We start from the raw sequence: 17,849 nt of genomic DNA, 5'->3' as shown, positions 1-17,849 counted from the left end.
TCTGTGGACCGTTCATCCACATAGTCCCTGCCTTGTGGTCATATGAATCTGCTTGGGTTTCACTATAGTGCAGCTCGGAAAGCTACAGTAGAACTGATGTGTATTAGCAAACGTCATGTCTCATCATCAATCCATCGACGGACATTCTCTCTCCTCCTCTCTCTGTTATCAGTGTTAAAATATTGCAGAAATGACAAAAATGTGAAGCAAATGATTTGCTAAGCAAGCAGAGCATCACCCTGAGGATCTCACACACACATACACATACACACACACACACACACAAAATTACGTCCAAATCCTGGATGATGATGATTTCATTTGACCAAATATCCCCAGCAAACAATGTGATTATACTGTATGTTGATGCAATGTGTATGTACATTACAAAAGAGAAAGAATAATAAATATATCATCAGTGTCAAGAAATCTATCTTTTTCTATTATGTTTAATTGTGTTATGGAATGACTTATCTTGTGACACAAACTGCAAAACAGCTGCAATGTAAATTTCAGTGTATTCTGTTTGTTGTTTTTGAAGCCATGAAGCTACGGTGTGTTCTTGGAAAGCCCAGCTAAGTTAAATGTGGCAGCTAATGTTGTGTGTTTGCTATTCAGACTACAGGGTCTTGTACTCAAAAGCGTGTAATTAAGTGCTAAGTGCAAAAGATTGTAATGTTTTATATCAAGATTACTATTCATGAAATGTCAGTCAAGTTTATACTTTTGTAATAAAGTGGCACTTTAAAAAAATACGTTTTATCTCATAGTCTCAGTTCTTAAAAATGGAGAGGAAGCAGAAATCTCAGAGTGACGCTGAGGACAACTTTCTCTTAGGCCTAAATATTACCGAGTGTATTTCTGAAGAGCTCACTTTGCTCATCTACTACAGACGGATCAAAGACTCTCTTTTTAATTTAAACATTTTCTTCTGATCTCAAAAGCTTCATGTCTTCAGTTCTTTCAAAAGGAAAGAAAAAAAAATCTGAACATACCTATGGGACAAACTAAAAAAATAAAAAAAACTCTAAAAGTGTCATTTTAACATGTTTTTCTGCTTGTTTCCTCCATCATCCTTCGCTTCTTTTGTGTACAACCTTACAACCTCATTTCACATGGAGCGTGTATGTGCATGTGTGTGTCTGAGTAGCCTTCCCATGTTTTTTTTTTTTTTTTTTTTTTTTTTATCTGGGTGAATGTCTGCGTGCACGTGCACATGTGCCAGAGTAGCAGGGTTTGCGTCTGAGTAGCTGTGGAGGGAGGGGGAAAATAGGTCACCCCTTAAAACAAAAAGCTTGCAGTCAACATCGCAACCGTCTGCTGAATTTTCATTGGCGGGCTTGTCTCCATGGTAACAGGTTAACCTTGAGGCAGTAGTCACATGGGCAAGCCAGTCTTCTGCTGTCTTGGAGAATACAGTGTGAGTCGTATGACATCCGTGATCACAGTGTCACCCGCTCAGCGAGGAGCTATCGCACAAAAAAAAAAAAACAGCCCAAAAACAAATGTGTAGGAGCAGAATATACTGTAGGTGTGGAGACGATACGACACTCACAGCTTATGTGATGTGTTAATCGCACTGTGAGGAATATGAATGACTGAATAAAAAGCATGAATGAGACAGTCAGATTCATTGACGGTGAAAAGACACAAGATCAGAGAGAGAAGAGAAGAGATAATACCGAGCATAAGGTCACAAACTGGCTTGAGGAATTATATTATTACCGAGCAGCGTCTCATCAAAGGCATCACGAGGCGTGTTCATGTTTGGAGTAAACAGTGTGACAAAAACAGGGAGGCTCGAGGTTTTTTTTACTGCTCATTTTGCAAACCCTGAAAATTACATTATTATTATCATTATCTTACATGTGTATAACTGAGCATTAACACAATGCATTCTGTACCAGATCATTCACCTGAAACCAGAAGGGGAGGGGGGGCGGGGGGTTTACATTCCTGCAAAAACTGCCATTCATGACACCAAATCTCAACATATTTCAACATGTACGATGGAGGTGTTTGAGGTAAGTCCGTATCCATTCTTCTGTACTGTAAAGAGACACTGATTCCTCAAAGGGAAACACTATAAATCACTTCTGAGAGAAGCTAAATGTGATCTATACTGACCCCTTCAGGCCTTAAAGTGCATCACAGAGGGAGAGCAAAGCAGCCTGTATCTGAACCAGGAGTGTGGAAAAATATTCAGGAGTGAGCGTGTGACCGTCCGTGACCTCGCACTGAAGATCTGATTCACAACTCAGTGATCAGTCCGGACATTTAACGAGAGCAGCGTGTCATGTATAACATGTCAGTTTTCAGCAGAAGTAGAAAGTGGCAGTGAGAACTGAAAAAAATACATCTGAATTAAATCTCCATGATGGTTTTTTTATACCCTGAATTTGAGATTTATTGTGTAGCTACTGTCATTTTGTGGATGTGTAAACCTATAAGATTTTGATTCTATTGAAAATAATAAAATGTAATACATGTTTAATATAAAATTTCTGTTAACTACTTGTGATGTGAGTTTGTCACATAACATATATATAAAAATGTCTTATTATAGCAGCGTAAAGTGTGGATTCTGTCATATCAGAACATAATCTTGAGTCACCAGATGTTCAAACTGACTTAGTTATAAGAGGCCCCAGTTTGTGCCTCTCATTTATTAAGATTATATTTAAGTCACAGAGCTAGCGTCCGATTTTCTGAAAAATAAATACCTGGTGATCTTTGAAAAACCCAGATGTTCGTTTTACAACACTTCTCTCTGTTCTGAAGGTGAAAAAACATTCTGTCTGTTGCACCGATAATATTTTTTAAACTTGTTTCCTAAATTGAATCAATATAAAGATGGTTTTGGATTTGACATATCTCCTTACTCAGGCTGTACAATGTGAACCAAAAATAAAATTTTAATTATATTGGTATAAATTGACGTTACTTTTCAATATTATTATAATATGGATGAAATATTTCTTTCATTCAAATAGTTAGAAAAGTTTTTTAGGATTCTGGAAATACCTTAAGAAGAGAGGGAAGTGTTGGTTAACAAACTTCTGGCATTTTCAAAGATCTGGTGTTTATTTATCGTAAAAATCTGATGCTGAACTCTCTAACACAGATATAATAGATAAAAAGTGCAAACTGGGGTTAACTTATAACATGTTTGTTAAATGGAGATTTATGAATCACAAAATTAAAACATTCAACAACAGAGATTAGTTGTTACTAAATATTGCACCAAGTAAAGCCGGTGTGTGACTGTTATATAGGTATATATATATATATAGGTTTAGATTAAAGAGTAAAAGAGTTAACAGGTTTTTCTCACCATGTTGAATTAAACACTATCAAAATACTGTTTAATAACGAAGTAAACTGTGAAGATTTTAAATTATGTTTCACAAAAATAACACAGAATAACTCAAATTGCAAAATATTTCCTTGATCAATTTTGCATGAATACTTTTCATTCTGAAACACACTTAATTTTGTCTTTGTAAACATATATAAGTAAAACAAAGTCACGCCTACATTTAAAAGGATTAGCATGTATCATTTGGCCTTTAAAAGGTTATTTTTGAAAGCACTGTCACATTTTTGTGCTACAGTGACTTCCTCTTTACACTGTATTCTATTTTTGATTGATCAGCGCTGCAGATGTTTGTTAACAGATTTACTCACAGTCTCACACAAGTTTTAATGGTGCAACCAGATTTAGTAACTAACTAATTTGAAAAGAGCTAATAGTTACTGAGAACTGAGGAAAGCTTTTATAAATAAACATAGTGATGGATTTAAGAATAGTGGATGCAAAATAATTACATAAATAATGTTATTGCATTATTATATCTGTAAGATAATGGCACTGCTTTACTTCTGTCTCATTGTGACCCTTTAACAAATATCCCTCATGCATACAACCCGACCGAGATTCATCTGTTGCATAAGAGTACAAAACTTCATGTACAGTACACAAAAAGTGAATATAACAAATTCTTTTTGCTAGTCTTTGCCTGAAGAGAAGGATGCACAATAACAGAAGTTTTCAAGTAGTTTTTGTTTTTTTTCTGTCACAGAGGCTCACAGACGTTTGTGTCAGTATGACGGCTGTTCTTCGTCCTCCTCATCACTCCAGCCGTCAGATCCGTCCGTCCCAAAGTAGCGGTCCCCAAAGTCCCCTGAAAACACAAAACAGTGAACTCAGTGATGGTTATCTGAAATTATGACATATTTTTGTGATTGTTGCATAAAAAAGATCCCTAACTGGTGTCACATAAACCGTTTAAATATTCATCTTGTTTAATGTTAGCGAGTAATGTTTAATTATGTAATTATTTATGTTTACAGACAACATCATTTTATTTAGTTAAGTTACAGTGGTGATCGAGAGCAGCACTCGCTTCAAATCTAAAGTGACAACCATAAAATTAGAATCTGCTGGGACATGAAATTAAATGTTCTGTCAGCTCGAAACACAGATGTTTATTTTCTTTCATCTCCGGCACAAACTGTGGACACTTTTACTTCCTGCCTGACACTAAAAACACTAAAGAAAGGCTAGTAAGCTGAAAATAAAATGCCATTAAATTATAGTTTTTGTACGTCAACAATAATCCTTCTCAGGTTGAGAGACTCAAATCAGGCAAAAAGGTTCAACTTTAGACCAAATGAGTGACTCATGCCGTCTGAGCCCACACTACAGTTACAGAAAGACTGAATAAATGCGTGTAATTGCTTACCGATACCCGGAATTACATGTAAAAAATCGTCCAGACTCTTGTCCACAGCGGTGGTGATGATTTTGACCTTCGGGAAGGCGTAGGCCACAGAGTGCACGCCCAGCTCTGCCATCAACAGCGACACCAGCACAATCTTATCCTCCTGCACCTCGTGATCCTGCTCAGCCACACACATCACAGCAACAACTGTCAACGGCTGCTCGATCGTTATCAGAAGGATAATTAATAAGTAAGTGGAACGCAAGAGAAGTAATAATGTGACATTTTTCTCTTTGCAGAGACATTTCTAATCTAACTTCAGTCGGACAAAACAAACCTTCAGATCAATAACTACACTGATGAGCAATAAAACTCATGTGACTGACCAAGAGGAGAAGGTTTCTATTGTTGTCTTACTGAAGAATAATGACGCTAATCTCCACCCACCAATAGGACTCGTACTGCCATCATGGCAGCAGCGCCGGTGGAGACTGTGCTGTCCATTAGGATGACATGATCTTCACTGATGTCTTTGGGCAGACGCAGGTAATGCAGCTGGCGAGGCCAGAGAGGAGGAGACAGGTTACCATGGTTACAAAAGCAGGAAGGGTAGTTACCAGGGAGACACACATCATGTGGAGAAAAACAATCAAAACATTTTCATCTTTTGTTTGATGTGATTCTTGAGACGCGGCCCGACGTCGTGTGAAATGTCAAAACATGCGGCGCACATGAGCATCTTGAAGATATTAATGGTGAGACAATGACTCATTTTATTTACCTCTGGTTCCCCTGAGTCGAGGTTGGTCTGGATGAGGATCTTGCCGATGCGGACGTCCTTGCACACGGCCCTCAGGGCGGGCTCCATGGTCTCTCCTGCCCGCAGGACCGACACACCGGTGATCTGCGGAGACGAGGCAGCGGAGCAAGTGTGATGACAGAAACCCAGAGGACACACTCGACTGGAAGTTAACAAGACCTTGTGAAACAAGAACGTCGCTCACCCCTTTCCCGTTGTAACTGCGGCCCTCGTACTCATGGCCCTGTGGAGTCTGAACTATACATGGCTGTTACAAAACACAAAGAAACAGAGTTAGCTTTTTAAAGAGATATCATTTTTATTACACAAACATGCTACTCCCACAGATGCTGACACATAAAAGTGCCAATATATTGATGTATCTATGCATGTTTTCTATAAATGTGTCCAACTATGTCTTGTGTTTATGTGAGGCATGTGAAGAGTTTATACAGCAGAAACAAATTTCCCCTCAGGAGCAGTAGAGATAACGTCTTTCTATCTTTAATACTTTATTACCACAACAAAATTCACCTTAAAAGATGACAGTTTGTTTGCTTTATCTCATTCACTACAAAAGGTGTACACTCAACTTTAACACCAACTCTTCTCCAAAGAGTTTTTATATGAAACCTTCGAGGCAGACGGTGGTTTTGGTTTGAAAGCAACTTGCAGAGACTTGAACTTTGTTTGAGACACCACAGGTGATCCTTCACAATGAGCCTCAAGCTTAATTTTTTTATCAGTTAGATCACTGAGAGCTGTTTTACCTCTTTTTAAAACTCTGTCTTGTTGCTACATTCAAGCAATGACAACTGACATTTGAGAGTTGGCTGCTTGACAGCGCTGCACTCCTGAGCTGTGTTTAACAAATCATTGCTTTTAGTTCTGTGATTAACATGATCTTTTCTTATTTTCCTACCAGCTGTGTCTATCTGTTGATCTGGGTGCTGAGTTGCTGCATACAATCGCTCTTACAGGGATAAATAAAGTTGTATTGAATTTAATGTTTTAAAAAAAACATTAAAGGAGACAAAATGCAAACATGAATATAGTGAGAAGGAAAACATGAAGATGCAGTGAAGTCGACTCTGGAGGTGAGGAGCTGGAGTTTCTAGCGTGTTTTCATTATCATGTGACAATAACTGTGACAAACCATAATTATAAAAGTAATCAAGGTGTGATTTATTATCATAAGCAAATTTCATGTCTCTGCATGCTGATTTTCAAACTTATTATCTTGAAAGTGACACGTTGTTAAAATGTATAACAGAGCAGGACGTGAGTTGGACCATTTTAGAAAATATACCATACTAAGTTGTTAATCTAGACGTTCAGGATGTATAAAGCTACTGAAGACATAAACCTTAGCAGAACAGCTAAACAGGCCCATTGACGACAGTAACGACATATTTAAACGCTGCTGGAACGTCCAGCTGGCGGTCAGGTTACATCCTGGACGTCGGCACTACTTTAATTTTGAAACTATGTTTGAACCTTTATGAGACATTTTGAAGGGATTTTCAAACAACAGTCATTCAATGTATCAGTGTTTGTAAAGTAGAATTGACGGCTTCATGGAAGGTAGTATATTAAAAATGGTTGGCATTTAAAGCAGCTATGGTTTATATTTAATGGTCTAACAATTGCAGAACCACTGCAATGATCTTTTTTTAACCTGCTAACTGATTTTTTTTTTGTAGTTTAAGCATCTGTAAACTTGACACTGAAATATTATCAACGTTTAAGTTCATATGGAGAACTTGTTAGCAAACAGTTGCCTGTTTACAGCAGATATGGAGCATCATTAGCAAAGTCCAATATTCACTCTGCTTTTAGCTCCGTTTTGGTCTCCACCAACTCCTGAGGGAAATATCTGACTCTTTAGCTGCTAAATGCTCCACTATGTTCAGTCAGTCACTAACTTTGTCTGTCATTTGGTGCTGGGCAGGTAGTGTATAGTCCGTTTTTAGAGTTTTTTCATTACAAAACTGTTGCCTACAGCAACCAAAAACCAAAACAGTAAAGTTGTGGGCGGGGGTTCATCACTATAAGCGTCACCTTTCACATGCAATTAGTCATGTGATCCATTGCTAACATAAATATATTGATTATAGCCACTTTAATATCCAATAATCTAATAAGTAGTTAAAGTCTGCCTACCTGAGATGGTAGAAACGTTAGTGCATGTTCTATGAGAAGCCGCATTAATCTCTTTGAGTAGAAGATGAACTCATCTCGACTGGTTTCTTTGTTCCTGCGTTAAAGAAAAAGAAATGGTTTAAAAGGTCATATTGTACACACTGTGGCAAGGACACAGAGGTATGCATGAGCACAGGTCGGTACCTGATGATGGTGTGGAGGCCTCTGACCTGCGGAGTGCTCTCCAACACACTGAGCGTCTGGGGCAGTGGTTGTGTCTGCTGGGCGGAGGCCAGGAGCGCCCTGAGACGAAGGACAAAATGTTTGACTGTTTTTCTGACTTTGAGACAGTAAAAGATTCTCTGAGTCATTTAACACACAAACACAGAGCAGAGACAGACTGATACAACATCTCCAATCACAATATGTAGACCAACGCCAGAGAAGTCAAAATATGTATCAGCATACCTGACACTGAGCTCACGCTGCATAAAGAGAAGGTAAGAGAAAAGGCAGATAGTGAGGAGAAAAAAAATATCTTAAAGGATAAGGATGTATTTTTGTTTTTGTCAACAAATCCAATGAAAAGACCAAAACCTTAATCTGTCTCTTAATACTTTCTGACTTCCCTACTCTGTGTGTAGCACTCAGACCCAACCCGTTCATTCCAGCTGAAGACATAAATCTTTATAAATGGTCACAAATATACAATTTCATTTTTTAAAAAAGGCTCTTTTTTTCTTAAACAGCTGGAGACTGTAGTTTTTAGCTATTATTACTCAAACAGGAATAAATTATGCATTTTTGGGGACTGTTTTCAGCCACAGATTTTGGTGTACAAGTGAATATTTATGCGCAACAAAATAAACTACAACTGTTGATGGTAATTAAGGAACATGTCACTCATTAAAACAGTGCAGCTCAATTATGTGTTTTTAATAGTTTTTGGGCAACAACGGAGCTCTATGGCACAGAGGAGCAATTTTTAGGTTTTGTCTTTTTCATGGGGTTAGTTGACAATAAGAAAAATATAGAAAGAACACCAGACTCAACCTTGAACTCTGAGGGATGAAAGCAGGTAACTGAGACGCTCTGATTTCATTCTAGTTTGAAATCATGTATAAACAGTTAAGTCTCTCTTTCTATCTGTATGTTGCAGCTTTCTGACACATGGTGGCGCCACCCTCTAATGTACCATCAGTGTTGTGGCCCTCACCTCCTCCAGCTGGCTGTGAACGTGCTGGACGATCAGATCAATAGCCACCATATTGCCGCCACCTTGAAAGGAAAAGCATGAACAGAGCGGTACAGTTGCAGATGTTGGTGGTGTATTCTTAGCAATTGATTAAAATGCCAAAATGTGAAGAAGTCCAGCTGTCTCACCTCTCGGCACAACAATATCAGCCAGTCTCATGGCTGGCTCGATGTACTGCTCGAAAGCCGGCTTCACAAACTTGTTGTATTGCTTGATGACGCCTTCGATATCCCGCCCGCGCTCTGTGATGTCCCTGCGGAGCCGGCGGACCAGCCGAATGTCTGAGTCTGCGTCCACAAAGATTTTCATATCCAGGAGCTGCAGGTGGGAAAAGCAAACATCCCCCCAACGGTTCAATAATATTCGCTCAAACAACAATACTTGCGGATGATTACTTTACTTTCTTTCACTCACAAATTCCTCGAAATGAAAGGAAAAAAGAAAACATATGGCTTTACCTGCAGAAGCTCTTTGTCCGCGAAAGACATAATTCCCTCAAATATGATTACACTGGCGCCATACACGTTCTTCTGCATAAAGAGGGGAGAAAAATAAGAGTCTTCAAAGCGGAAAGCACTGTGAAAGCTGCTTCAAGAACAGTCAGTTCAGCGTTTACAAGATTAAAGCTGCAGAATGTCACTATGAGAAACATTGTTTTAAAATAGTAATGTTTTATTTAAGTCTATAATATATTTTCAGCTTTGAAAATTTAACAAAGAGAAAAACTGAGGGTTCTTTCTTCTTTCTGCATATTTAAACTTTAAGCAGTTAAAATCTTTCAGAAAATCCATATTGAGGAGAAGTGTGTAGAAACGAGGCTGCCTGCTGTGATAAAAACACAACTCACCCAGTCTTTCTGTCTTCCGTGTGTGGTGAAATCATACACTGGGATCTTCACACTCTTGCCCTGCTTCAGTTTCCGCAAAGTGGCAACCAGCAGCTCAAAGTCAAATGCCCCCGGATGATCAAAGTTGTAGTCGTTACTTGCTGCCAAGGTTTGCTCCTCGGGAGATAAAACCTGTCAGACACAACAGGTTAATGTTCAGAGTCACACGATGTTGCTGATAAAGCATGTTATGAATATTTTAAGGACAAAAGAGGAAGTACAGTTTCATCCCATATCAGTGATAACTCTTCAACCTTTGAGTTTAATCTATTTATAGTGTGTCTCTCTCTGTGTGAGTGTATTTCCTGAAACCAGTAGATCCACTGATATTTAAATATATATATATAAGGGCAGAGTTACTCTAAAAAAAAGGACGGGCATTGTTGCAGTTTCAAGTTTTAGGTTTTACTTGAAAACAATCATCAGGAGCAGTTAGAGGCTAATAAACAGCTAATAAAAAGAGACTTCTCTTGGATCAGAGGAGCCAAAAAACTCACTAACAGTTTTAATCAAGAACTCCAATGAAAGATTTCCATACAAGATTATAGATAAGATCATGATTAAACTGTGTTCTGAAAACCTTCCAGTGACACCAAAACACACTAAAATATTGATCAGTCTTTCTCTAGAACAAATTGTAAGACTCGAACCAAATAGTTCATAACAACACAGGACTGCAAGGAGATGTTATATTTCACACTCACTAAAAGATTTGACACCTTAAATATGTAAAAGTTCAGTTCAAATGTTCCGGCTGCATGTTGATTACATTGACATCACTGAATATCTGAAACATTTCCATATTTAGTGAATTCACCAGAGGATCCAAACATCATGTAATGAATTCAAACATGTAACTGATATAATGAAGCTTCCTGTTGAAATGACTCGACACCTGGAACATATTGTATAGTAGGTGGAGACGACTCATGAATAAGACAATCGCAACAAAAACAAAAACATGTAAATAATTGATCAAAGTAAATATTTAGACGTCCTTCTTCTTAAAGAAGCATTTGCCATCAGCAGAAATAAACCTCCTCTCAACAGTGCACTAAAAGCCTCGGAGGAACTAAAGATGTTTACATGATGTCGGGAGCATTTGGTGTTGATATGTGTCGATGTTTTAACTTACAGACGGTTTTAGGACTAAAATCATTGATTTAGTCCTGGTGCAGCTGATCAGTCAGCTGGCACGTCTGGTATTTATTAGTGGTTGAAAATCGGCAAGTAATTTGATAATTGATTAATCGTTAAAGTCATTTAAAAAAAGCCAAAAATTTAGTGGTTCCCACTGCTCAAATAAAAATATATATCAGGTTTCTTTGTCTTCTATGACAAAAAATGTAACATCTTTGTGTTTTTGTGCTGTTGATTCGACAAAACAAGAAATTTGGGCATCAAATTGGGCTTTGAGAAGATGTGATGGGGTTTTTTCCTATTTTTCTACGTGCATGTGTGGTTTTAGTGTGTCTGTAACACTTAAGGATACAGCACACATATTACAGTGTAATTATATAGAACATACAATATTAACAAAATACTTTCTGGGTACCTATACCGGGACAAATATATACATACAAGGGAAGAAGACATGAAGTTAGGAAAAAAGTAAATGTTGTGTTTAAATTGCACTGTAATTAAAGAAAACACAGTTAATTAAAAGACAATAATGTTTTTACTGTACAAGAAGTGGGTTAACACTAAAGATATATTGATATATTTAAAAAGTACTTACTATCATTAATATGGTGAAAAGTATTGTTGCTGGTGAACAAAACATTTGGCATAGGAAGACAGGTTTATCTTTATACGTAGTGATAGTTATAAAATGTTTTTAAATGATAATTAATTATTGGGGAGCAATAATGAAGTTTTGGGGTCCAATGTAAGATCCATCTCACGATCAATACTGATGTTAGAGAAGAACGTAGACCAGCTTTTATGTCCTGTTATATCATTATATCATAAAGATTTATGGAGCTGAATATGTAAGTAACTCATAAACAAACTTAAGATTACAGAATAAATACAATTGGTGATCAGATCGAGTATTAACGACTGAAAAGATAATTGTTTTCCTGCTGATATAGTAACTGTTACATAAAATAAAATCTAAACTCTGCCTACCTACTTCCCATATACAAGTTGTAAGTACCTGTTTCTAAAAAAAAAAGGACAGAGGCATCATCGGATCTATTTTTGTCAGACCAGCTCGCTTCTCTGTAGTGTGAAATTCACTTGTAAGTGTATATAAATGCCTTTATTTATTGACAGTTGACTTAAAATTGATTTTTAATTATGCTTTTCATTTCTTCATTTGTTGTTTTTAGGTCCTTCCTAAAAACAACATTGTTATCCCTTATTTCCTATACTTCTATGCACCTCCTATTTCATATGTACAAAACATAAACACTGTAATTTAAAGTGTTACCACAACACTCAAAACTGTGACAGCAGTATAATGATTATTTTGAAGTGTTGCGATAACAAATCACGCTCTCAAGATGAACAAAACATTGTCATCCCAGAGATGATCAATTCTTCCTACAATGAACCCACAGATAATTGCTAACAACCAAATAAAACAAGACAAAAGTGACTAAAATGCATGAATCTCTCACCTTGTAGAAAGAATCCATAGACAACAGCACAACCCACGGCACATCCAGAGCCTCAATGATCTTATTGGCCACGGTGGTCTTCCCTGAGGCGCTGCCCCCACACAACCCTGCGGATCCACACAGCATTTCAATGGCCCATTATGTGTGTTTTTCAGAGTGTGTCTAATGTTGTCTGGCGGTATGCATGTGTTTATGTGTATAATAAGACAGAATGGGACAAAAAGACAGGTTCTGCAGCTCAAAGCCACAACTTGGCACGAAGGTAGAGGAGTAAATACATCATCAGTGAGTGTCGTACCGATGACAAAGGCCTCTTTTGACTGCGCTCCGTGCTCGTCATACCAGGGAGGTCGGCCAGCGGTGTAGATGGTGCGTGTGCCTGTGCGGAGCAAGGGAGGCTCACTTTTACTCAGCGAGGTAGCGCTCTTTCTGCGAGGGGCCCCGGCGGGGGGCAGGAGCCGGTCCAACGAGTCCTCCCCACTCCCACTGCAAAACAACAAACAGCAGGGCAGGTTACAGCCTGAACGAACCATCAGCTCCATGCAAAGGTTTGATAAAAGTCACGGCAGTATCAGAGAACTGTCCTCAAACAACAAAACTTCATGTTAAGAATAACATAAAAATATGAAATGTGGTAAAATGTACTTTTTCTATACCTACAGATCATTCTATATATTTTTATATACCAGTTTGACAACACAAATGTACGTATTTTCCACATGGAGTCCACGTAATATACAATACATGTAGAACAGAAATATACATGAACAAAAACATAATTCTTAGATTATTTTTCCGTCCGTCACTTTGGTTGAAATAGATTGAAATATCCCATTCAATATCTTGAATGGATTGCCATGAAATTTTATCCAGGCATTCACGGTCTCCGGAGGATTAATTTTAGGACTTTTAGGATTAGGATTTTCCCCTAGTGCCACTTCAGAGTGAAATGTCTACCCGACTGTTAGATGGATTACCGAGCAATTTGGTGCTGACATTCATGGTCTTTCACAGAGGAAGGTCACAAAGTGCTTCACAAGAGTAAAACTGTGAAAAAACACGACCATAAAAATAGTAAAAAAGAAACAAACGATATAACATAAGCAACAAAAACACACAAAATTACAAACACTAGACAGTATGAGGCGAGACAATGAACAGTTTGAATAAATGAGTCTTCAGCTGCTTTTTAAAGGCGTCAACAGAGACTGTATGTCTATAGGAAGAGAGTTACACAGTGTCGGAGCCACCACTTCAAAGGCACAATCACCTTTGAGAGTGAGCGACAACCAGTAAGCCCTGGTCAGAAGACCTAAGTGACCTACTGGTGATATAAGGATGAAGCAGGTCAGAGATGTGGACAGGTGCCTGACCATGCAGGGACACTCCGGGGGGTTAATAGAGTGTAAATGGTCAGTCATGTGGAGAGGACTGCACCACATGCTGTATGTTAGCAGCTAGCATTTGTGAGCCCAGTTTGTTTGAGTGAATTCTATCACTGTTAAAGAGAGACAATCAGTCCTGAAGCAGGTTAAAATTGTCAATAAAACCCACATCATGAGCCCTACAAGCAGACTGAAGCCAGTTGTGAAGGCTAAGGAGTCTAACAACCAGTACCGCGGCCTACTGTGGTAATGGGACCTGAGATAAAAACAGACTTTCCACAACACTTTAGGAAATTAAAAAGATGGTTAAAATCAGATTTGGTCAACTCGGACTGTTGAAGAACTGTGTCATTTGCTCCCACGTGGATTATTAGTCTTTTAATGGAGGACGGGAGTGATGGCAGTAAACCCTGGAGCTTTTTTAGAAATGTCAGAGGCAGCAGCACTGGGGAAACAGTGTGTGACCAGGTTTGGTACCGGCTCCAGCACTGGTCACTGCCGGCCACGGACCAGTGCCGGAGCCAGTACCAAACCTGGTGCCAGAGTGGAGAGCCGGCTACATCTTCTTACATCTCTCATTTTTCATATCTTTTCTCATCTAACACTAAATCTGTGGTTTAGTTTATTGACCACATTCTAACATATTTATGAAAAAATATAATCCAACATATCAGACTTTGTCAGGGACAGAACAATAAGGTCCTTCACTTATTTTCATCGTCGTCTCTGGTGTTTTGAAACCTTCTGATAAAGGTTAATAAAGGCTTTTATTCTGACACCACCCACTACAGCCAATTATTCCATTTATTTCAACACAGCCGCTAAAGATCAAAAACTAATTTTGCTTTTAGTTTGGTTTTCTTTGGAACGAGCATCACAGAGCTGCAAGCGTGGGCGTAGATTCTTTGTCTTGTTTATGTATGTACGGAAAGAAAAAAGACATTTCTATGATGAGAAAGAAAAGAAATGGATTTAATTGAACTTTCATATTTCAGTTTGACAGACTGACAGCGTCGCACCGAACAACAAAGCATGAAGATGCGATTTCAAGTATGCCAAAAACCTGTGGTGCAAGAAGAAAACATTTCTGAGCAGTTACACAAACACAATGTTGCGTTTGTTGCGTAAGATTTTGTTTTGAGTTTTCCTGTTGAGCTGCTGAACCTCCTGTGAGGTCAAATCCAAATGCTGTGGAATAAAACAGAGCTTTGATGTTTTCTAATGTTATTTCAGGTTTGTAAAGGAATCTAGATGGTGTTAATGTTGCTCTATAATACTTTAACCTGCACATCACAGCTTGGATCACTGTGATTGAGATTTGGCTCCCGCACTACTGTTTACTATGGGACATGTAAAAGTCAGCTCAGCTTTTACGTCACACTCTCTGCATTCAAGACTAACGGATGATTCAAACGCTCGTTCGGTAATGATACACAACAGGCAACCCTCTGTGACTGAGCACAAATAAAAAACCACTCTTACACCAAAATCCCTGCAAACTAACCTAGATCCTTGCACTTCCTCTGACCTCTCAACCACCCCTGTTGAGACTATTTATAGCTCACACAGCATCGCGCGATATGTATGTGAGCTTTGTGTTTGGGAAAACTTGGCTTCCTGCCTGCACCGAGAGGAAAACAACAGCACAAACACCGCAGTCAGATCTTACCTGCGGTCAGACCTCAGGGACCAACAGCCAGAGATTCTGGCTCCGCTGCAGTCCAGCAGAGTCATATCCGCTTCAGACGACAACCTCCTACCCTCCAGGTTGCCTGTCACCGTGGCAACCTCCGCAAAACAACAGCGAGAGGCCCTCAGTGGAATAAAACTGACTGAGGCCGTAAACGTGTGTGTGTACGTCTGTTTCTAGTCTGCTCTTACTCCATTCATGCACACGTCTTTATCCGTGGAGCCAAAATGATCATCTGTTACTGTCCATGTGTCCTCTTTTCTCTCTGTGCGACTCTTCCTGTGTGTGTGCCAGAGACTAAGAGGATCACCGTAACACTGGCAGTGAAGAGCTGCTTGGGCTGGTATTAATAGAGGCACCTGTAAGCAAAAAGAGGACAGGACGGACGTCTTCTGCTGATCCTTCCTCTCAGTTCATTGATCTAATCCACGCAAAGTCACGGCAAAGTTAGAGAGACAACGACATTCATGTATGTTTATAGCCTTAAAGTCATGTTGTAGCAAGAGACACAACTGGGAAAATAGTGAAAAAAATGTCCATCACAGCTTCGTAAAGCCCTAAATGAAATCTTCAGATGCTTTGTTTTGTCTGACAAACAGTCCAGAACTCAAAGATACTCAGTTGACGATGATATAAGACAGAAAAGCAAGAAAATCCTAACACTGGAGAAGCTGGAACCACACAAAAAAAATGACTGAACGATGAATCGACAATCCTTTCAGCCCTAGTAAGGATAGTCTGACATTGTCTTTTGCTTGTGTGAGCTGAGTGAAATGATTTTACCTGCATGGCCTTTATAGTGACAGCACTAATGACTCAAAGCTCAATTTTCTCTTCAAGTCTAGTCAGTTTTATCGATATGTCCAAAAATCATTAATTTGTGCTTAAAGGGTTTTACAATCTGTACAGAATACACCACCTTCTGTCCTTACATGCTCAGTTTAGATAAAGAACAACTCCCCCAAAAAATCCCTTCAGAGGGAAAAAGCAGGAAACATGAGGAGGATCAACAGAGAAGAGACAGACATGCAATACTGAAGATGTTGTGTGTGCAGAATAGAAAGAATTAACAATAATAAAATTACGATGTGGACATTGTACAAGTAATTCCCATTTCCTGCTACTTTATACTTCGACCCCTGTAGATTTCAGAGCACTAATATTGTGCTTTTTATTCCACTACATTCATCTGACAGCTATAAAAGTTACTTTGCAGGTTAAGATTTTACACACAAAACATTTGATGCATCATTATGACTTAATTAATCCTACAGAACCAATAAATTAAAAAATAATTCAAATAATCTCCACCTCAACCAGCTACAAAACTAAAGAAATGCTTACATCATGCATCAACAATAATGATCCAAAAACATAAAACTAACAGGAGACACTCTGCATGATGAGTACTTTTGATACTTGAAGCATATTTAGTTGCTAATATTATGACTTTTACTTGCAATGTAGTATTTTTATAGTGTAGTATTGCTACTTTTACTTAACTAAAAACACTTTTTCCACCATAGTATTTGAGTAAATGACCACCACTGCCAATCTGCAGCTACATACATACTAGTTAATATTATGTTTAACAGGTTGCTGTGATATAATTTAGCTGTTTATCTTTTAATACATTTTTGAAGGTTACTTACAAATATCAAAACACTAAAAAAAAAAAATCAAGAGTCATATTGAAAATAAAAAGGGGTGACAAAAACTATCTTCATGGTTTCTGTGAGCACAGCAATGAGTCCCACAGACTGAAAACTAAAACCACTTATAACCTACATACTGTATGTGTATATTATAGGGTTATTCTAGTGGTTTCTCAGTAGTCAGCCGGTGACGCACAACTGTGTCAGCATGCAGCTCTCCTACTTCTGGAGAGCTTCGTTTTTCAGCGAATTTGATCAATCTTTTTTCCACTATTCTGTCCCTATACTGTGCAAATAAATTAATACACTAACAGAGAGGGGTTTTAATTTAATAGTATCACCATAAGAGCCCAAACATTGTCAGATATATTCGCTCTGTTTGGACGAGCAGGCAGGAGAGAGGGGGGAGTCAGTGTGGTTATTACAGAACCGGGACGCTGCTGCGGACTACAAAGGAAAAAAAATAAAAATTACATGAATAATTTCGGTATAAAGAACTCAAACACAGGTAAAAATACTCATATTCTCATGTACCTGTCCGAGCGGGATGACATTATTGTCCCGCACTCCGTTTCCATGGGGATCCTGCGACCTCGGAGCCGGCATCGGCTGGTTAAAGCCATGGATGGATTTCTTCTTAACCGTGCCGAGGGATTATGGGTAATGTAGTTTATCATCACGTGTCCACT

General features: G+C 38.5%; 1 protein-coding gene across 2 annotated transcripts; it reads right to left on the bottom strand.

The window, feature by feature from the left end:
• Window positions 1-1,795: 1,795 nt before the first annotated feature.
• uckl1a (uridine-cytidine kinase 1-like 1a) lies at window positions 1,796-17,796 on the bottom strand. 2 transcript variants are annotated; one of them, XM_042410436.1, is made up of 15 exons: window positions 17,695-17,796; window positions 12,729-12,916; window positions 12,431-12,537; window positions 9,768-9,938; window positions 9,379-9,450; window positions 9,049-9,238; window positions 8,882-8,943; window positions 8,134-8,150; window positions 7,870-7,968; window positions 7,687-7,780; window positions 5,729-5,791; window positions 5,506-5,628; window positions 5,172-5,279; window positions 4,746-4,902; window positions 1,796-4,184 (listed from the first exon to the last, which is right to left on the bottom strand). In XM_042410436.1, exons 1-15 carry the CDS (start codon window positions 17,781-17,783, stop codon window positions 4,102-4,104), a joined length of 1,623 nt encoding a protein of 540 aa, XP_042266370.1. In that variant the 5' UTR covers window positions 17,784-17,796; the 3' UTR covers window positions 1,796-4,101. The 2 variants fall into 2 exon arrangements, with proteins under 2 accessions (XP_042266370.1, XP_042266371.1); XM_042410437.1 differs by lacking the exon at window positions 17,695-17,796 and adding an exon at window positions 15,485-15,576.
• Window positions 17,797-17,849: the final 53 nt, after the last annotated feature.

The sequence above is a fragment of the Thunnus maccoyii genome, chromosome 4 (assembly GCF_910596095.1).
Source record: "Thunnus maccoyii chromosome 4, fThuMac1.1, whole genome shotgun sequence".
NCBI lineage: Eukaryota > Metazoa > Chordata > Actinopteri > Scombriformes > Scombridae > Thunnus > Thunnus maccoyii.
The sequence above is the reverse complement of the archived record's forward strand: the minus strand, read 5'-3'. Positions and strand labels throughout refer to the sequence as shown.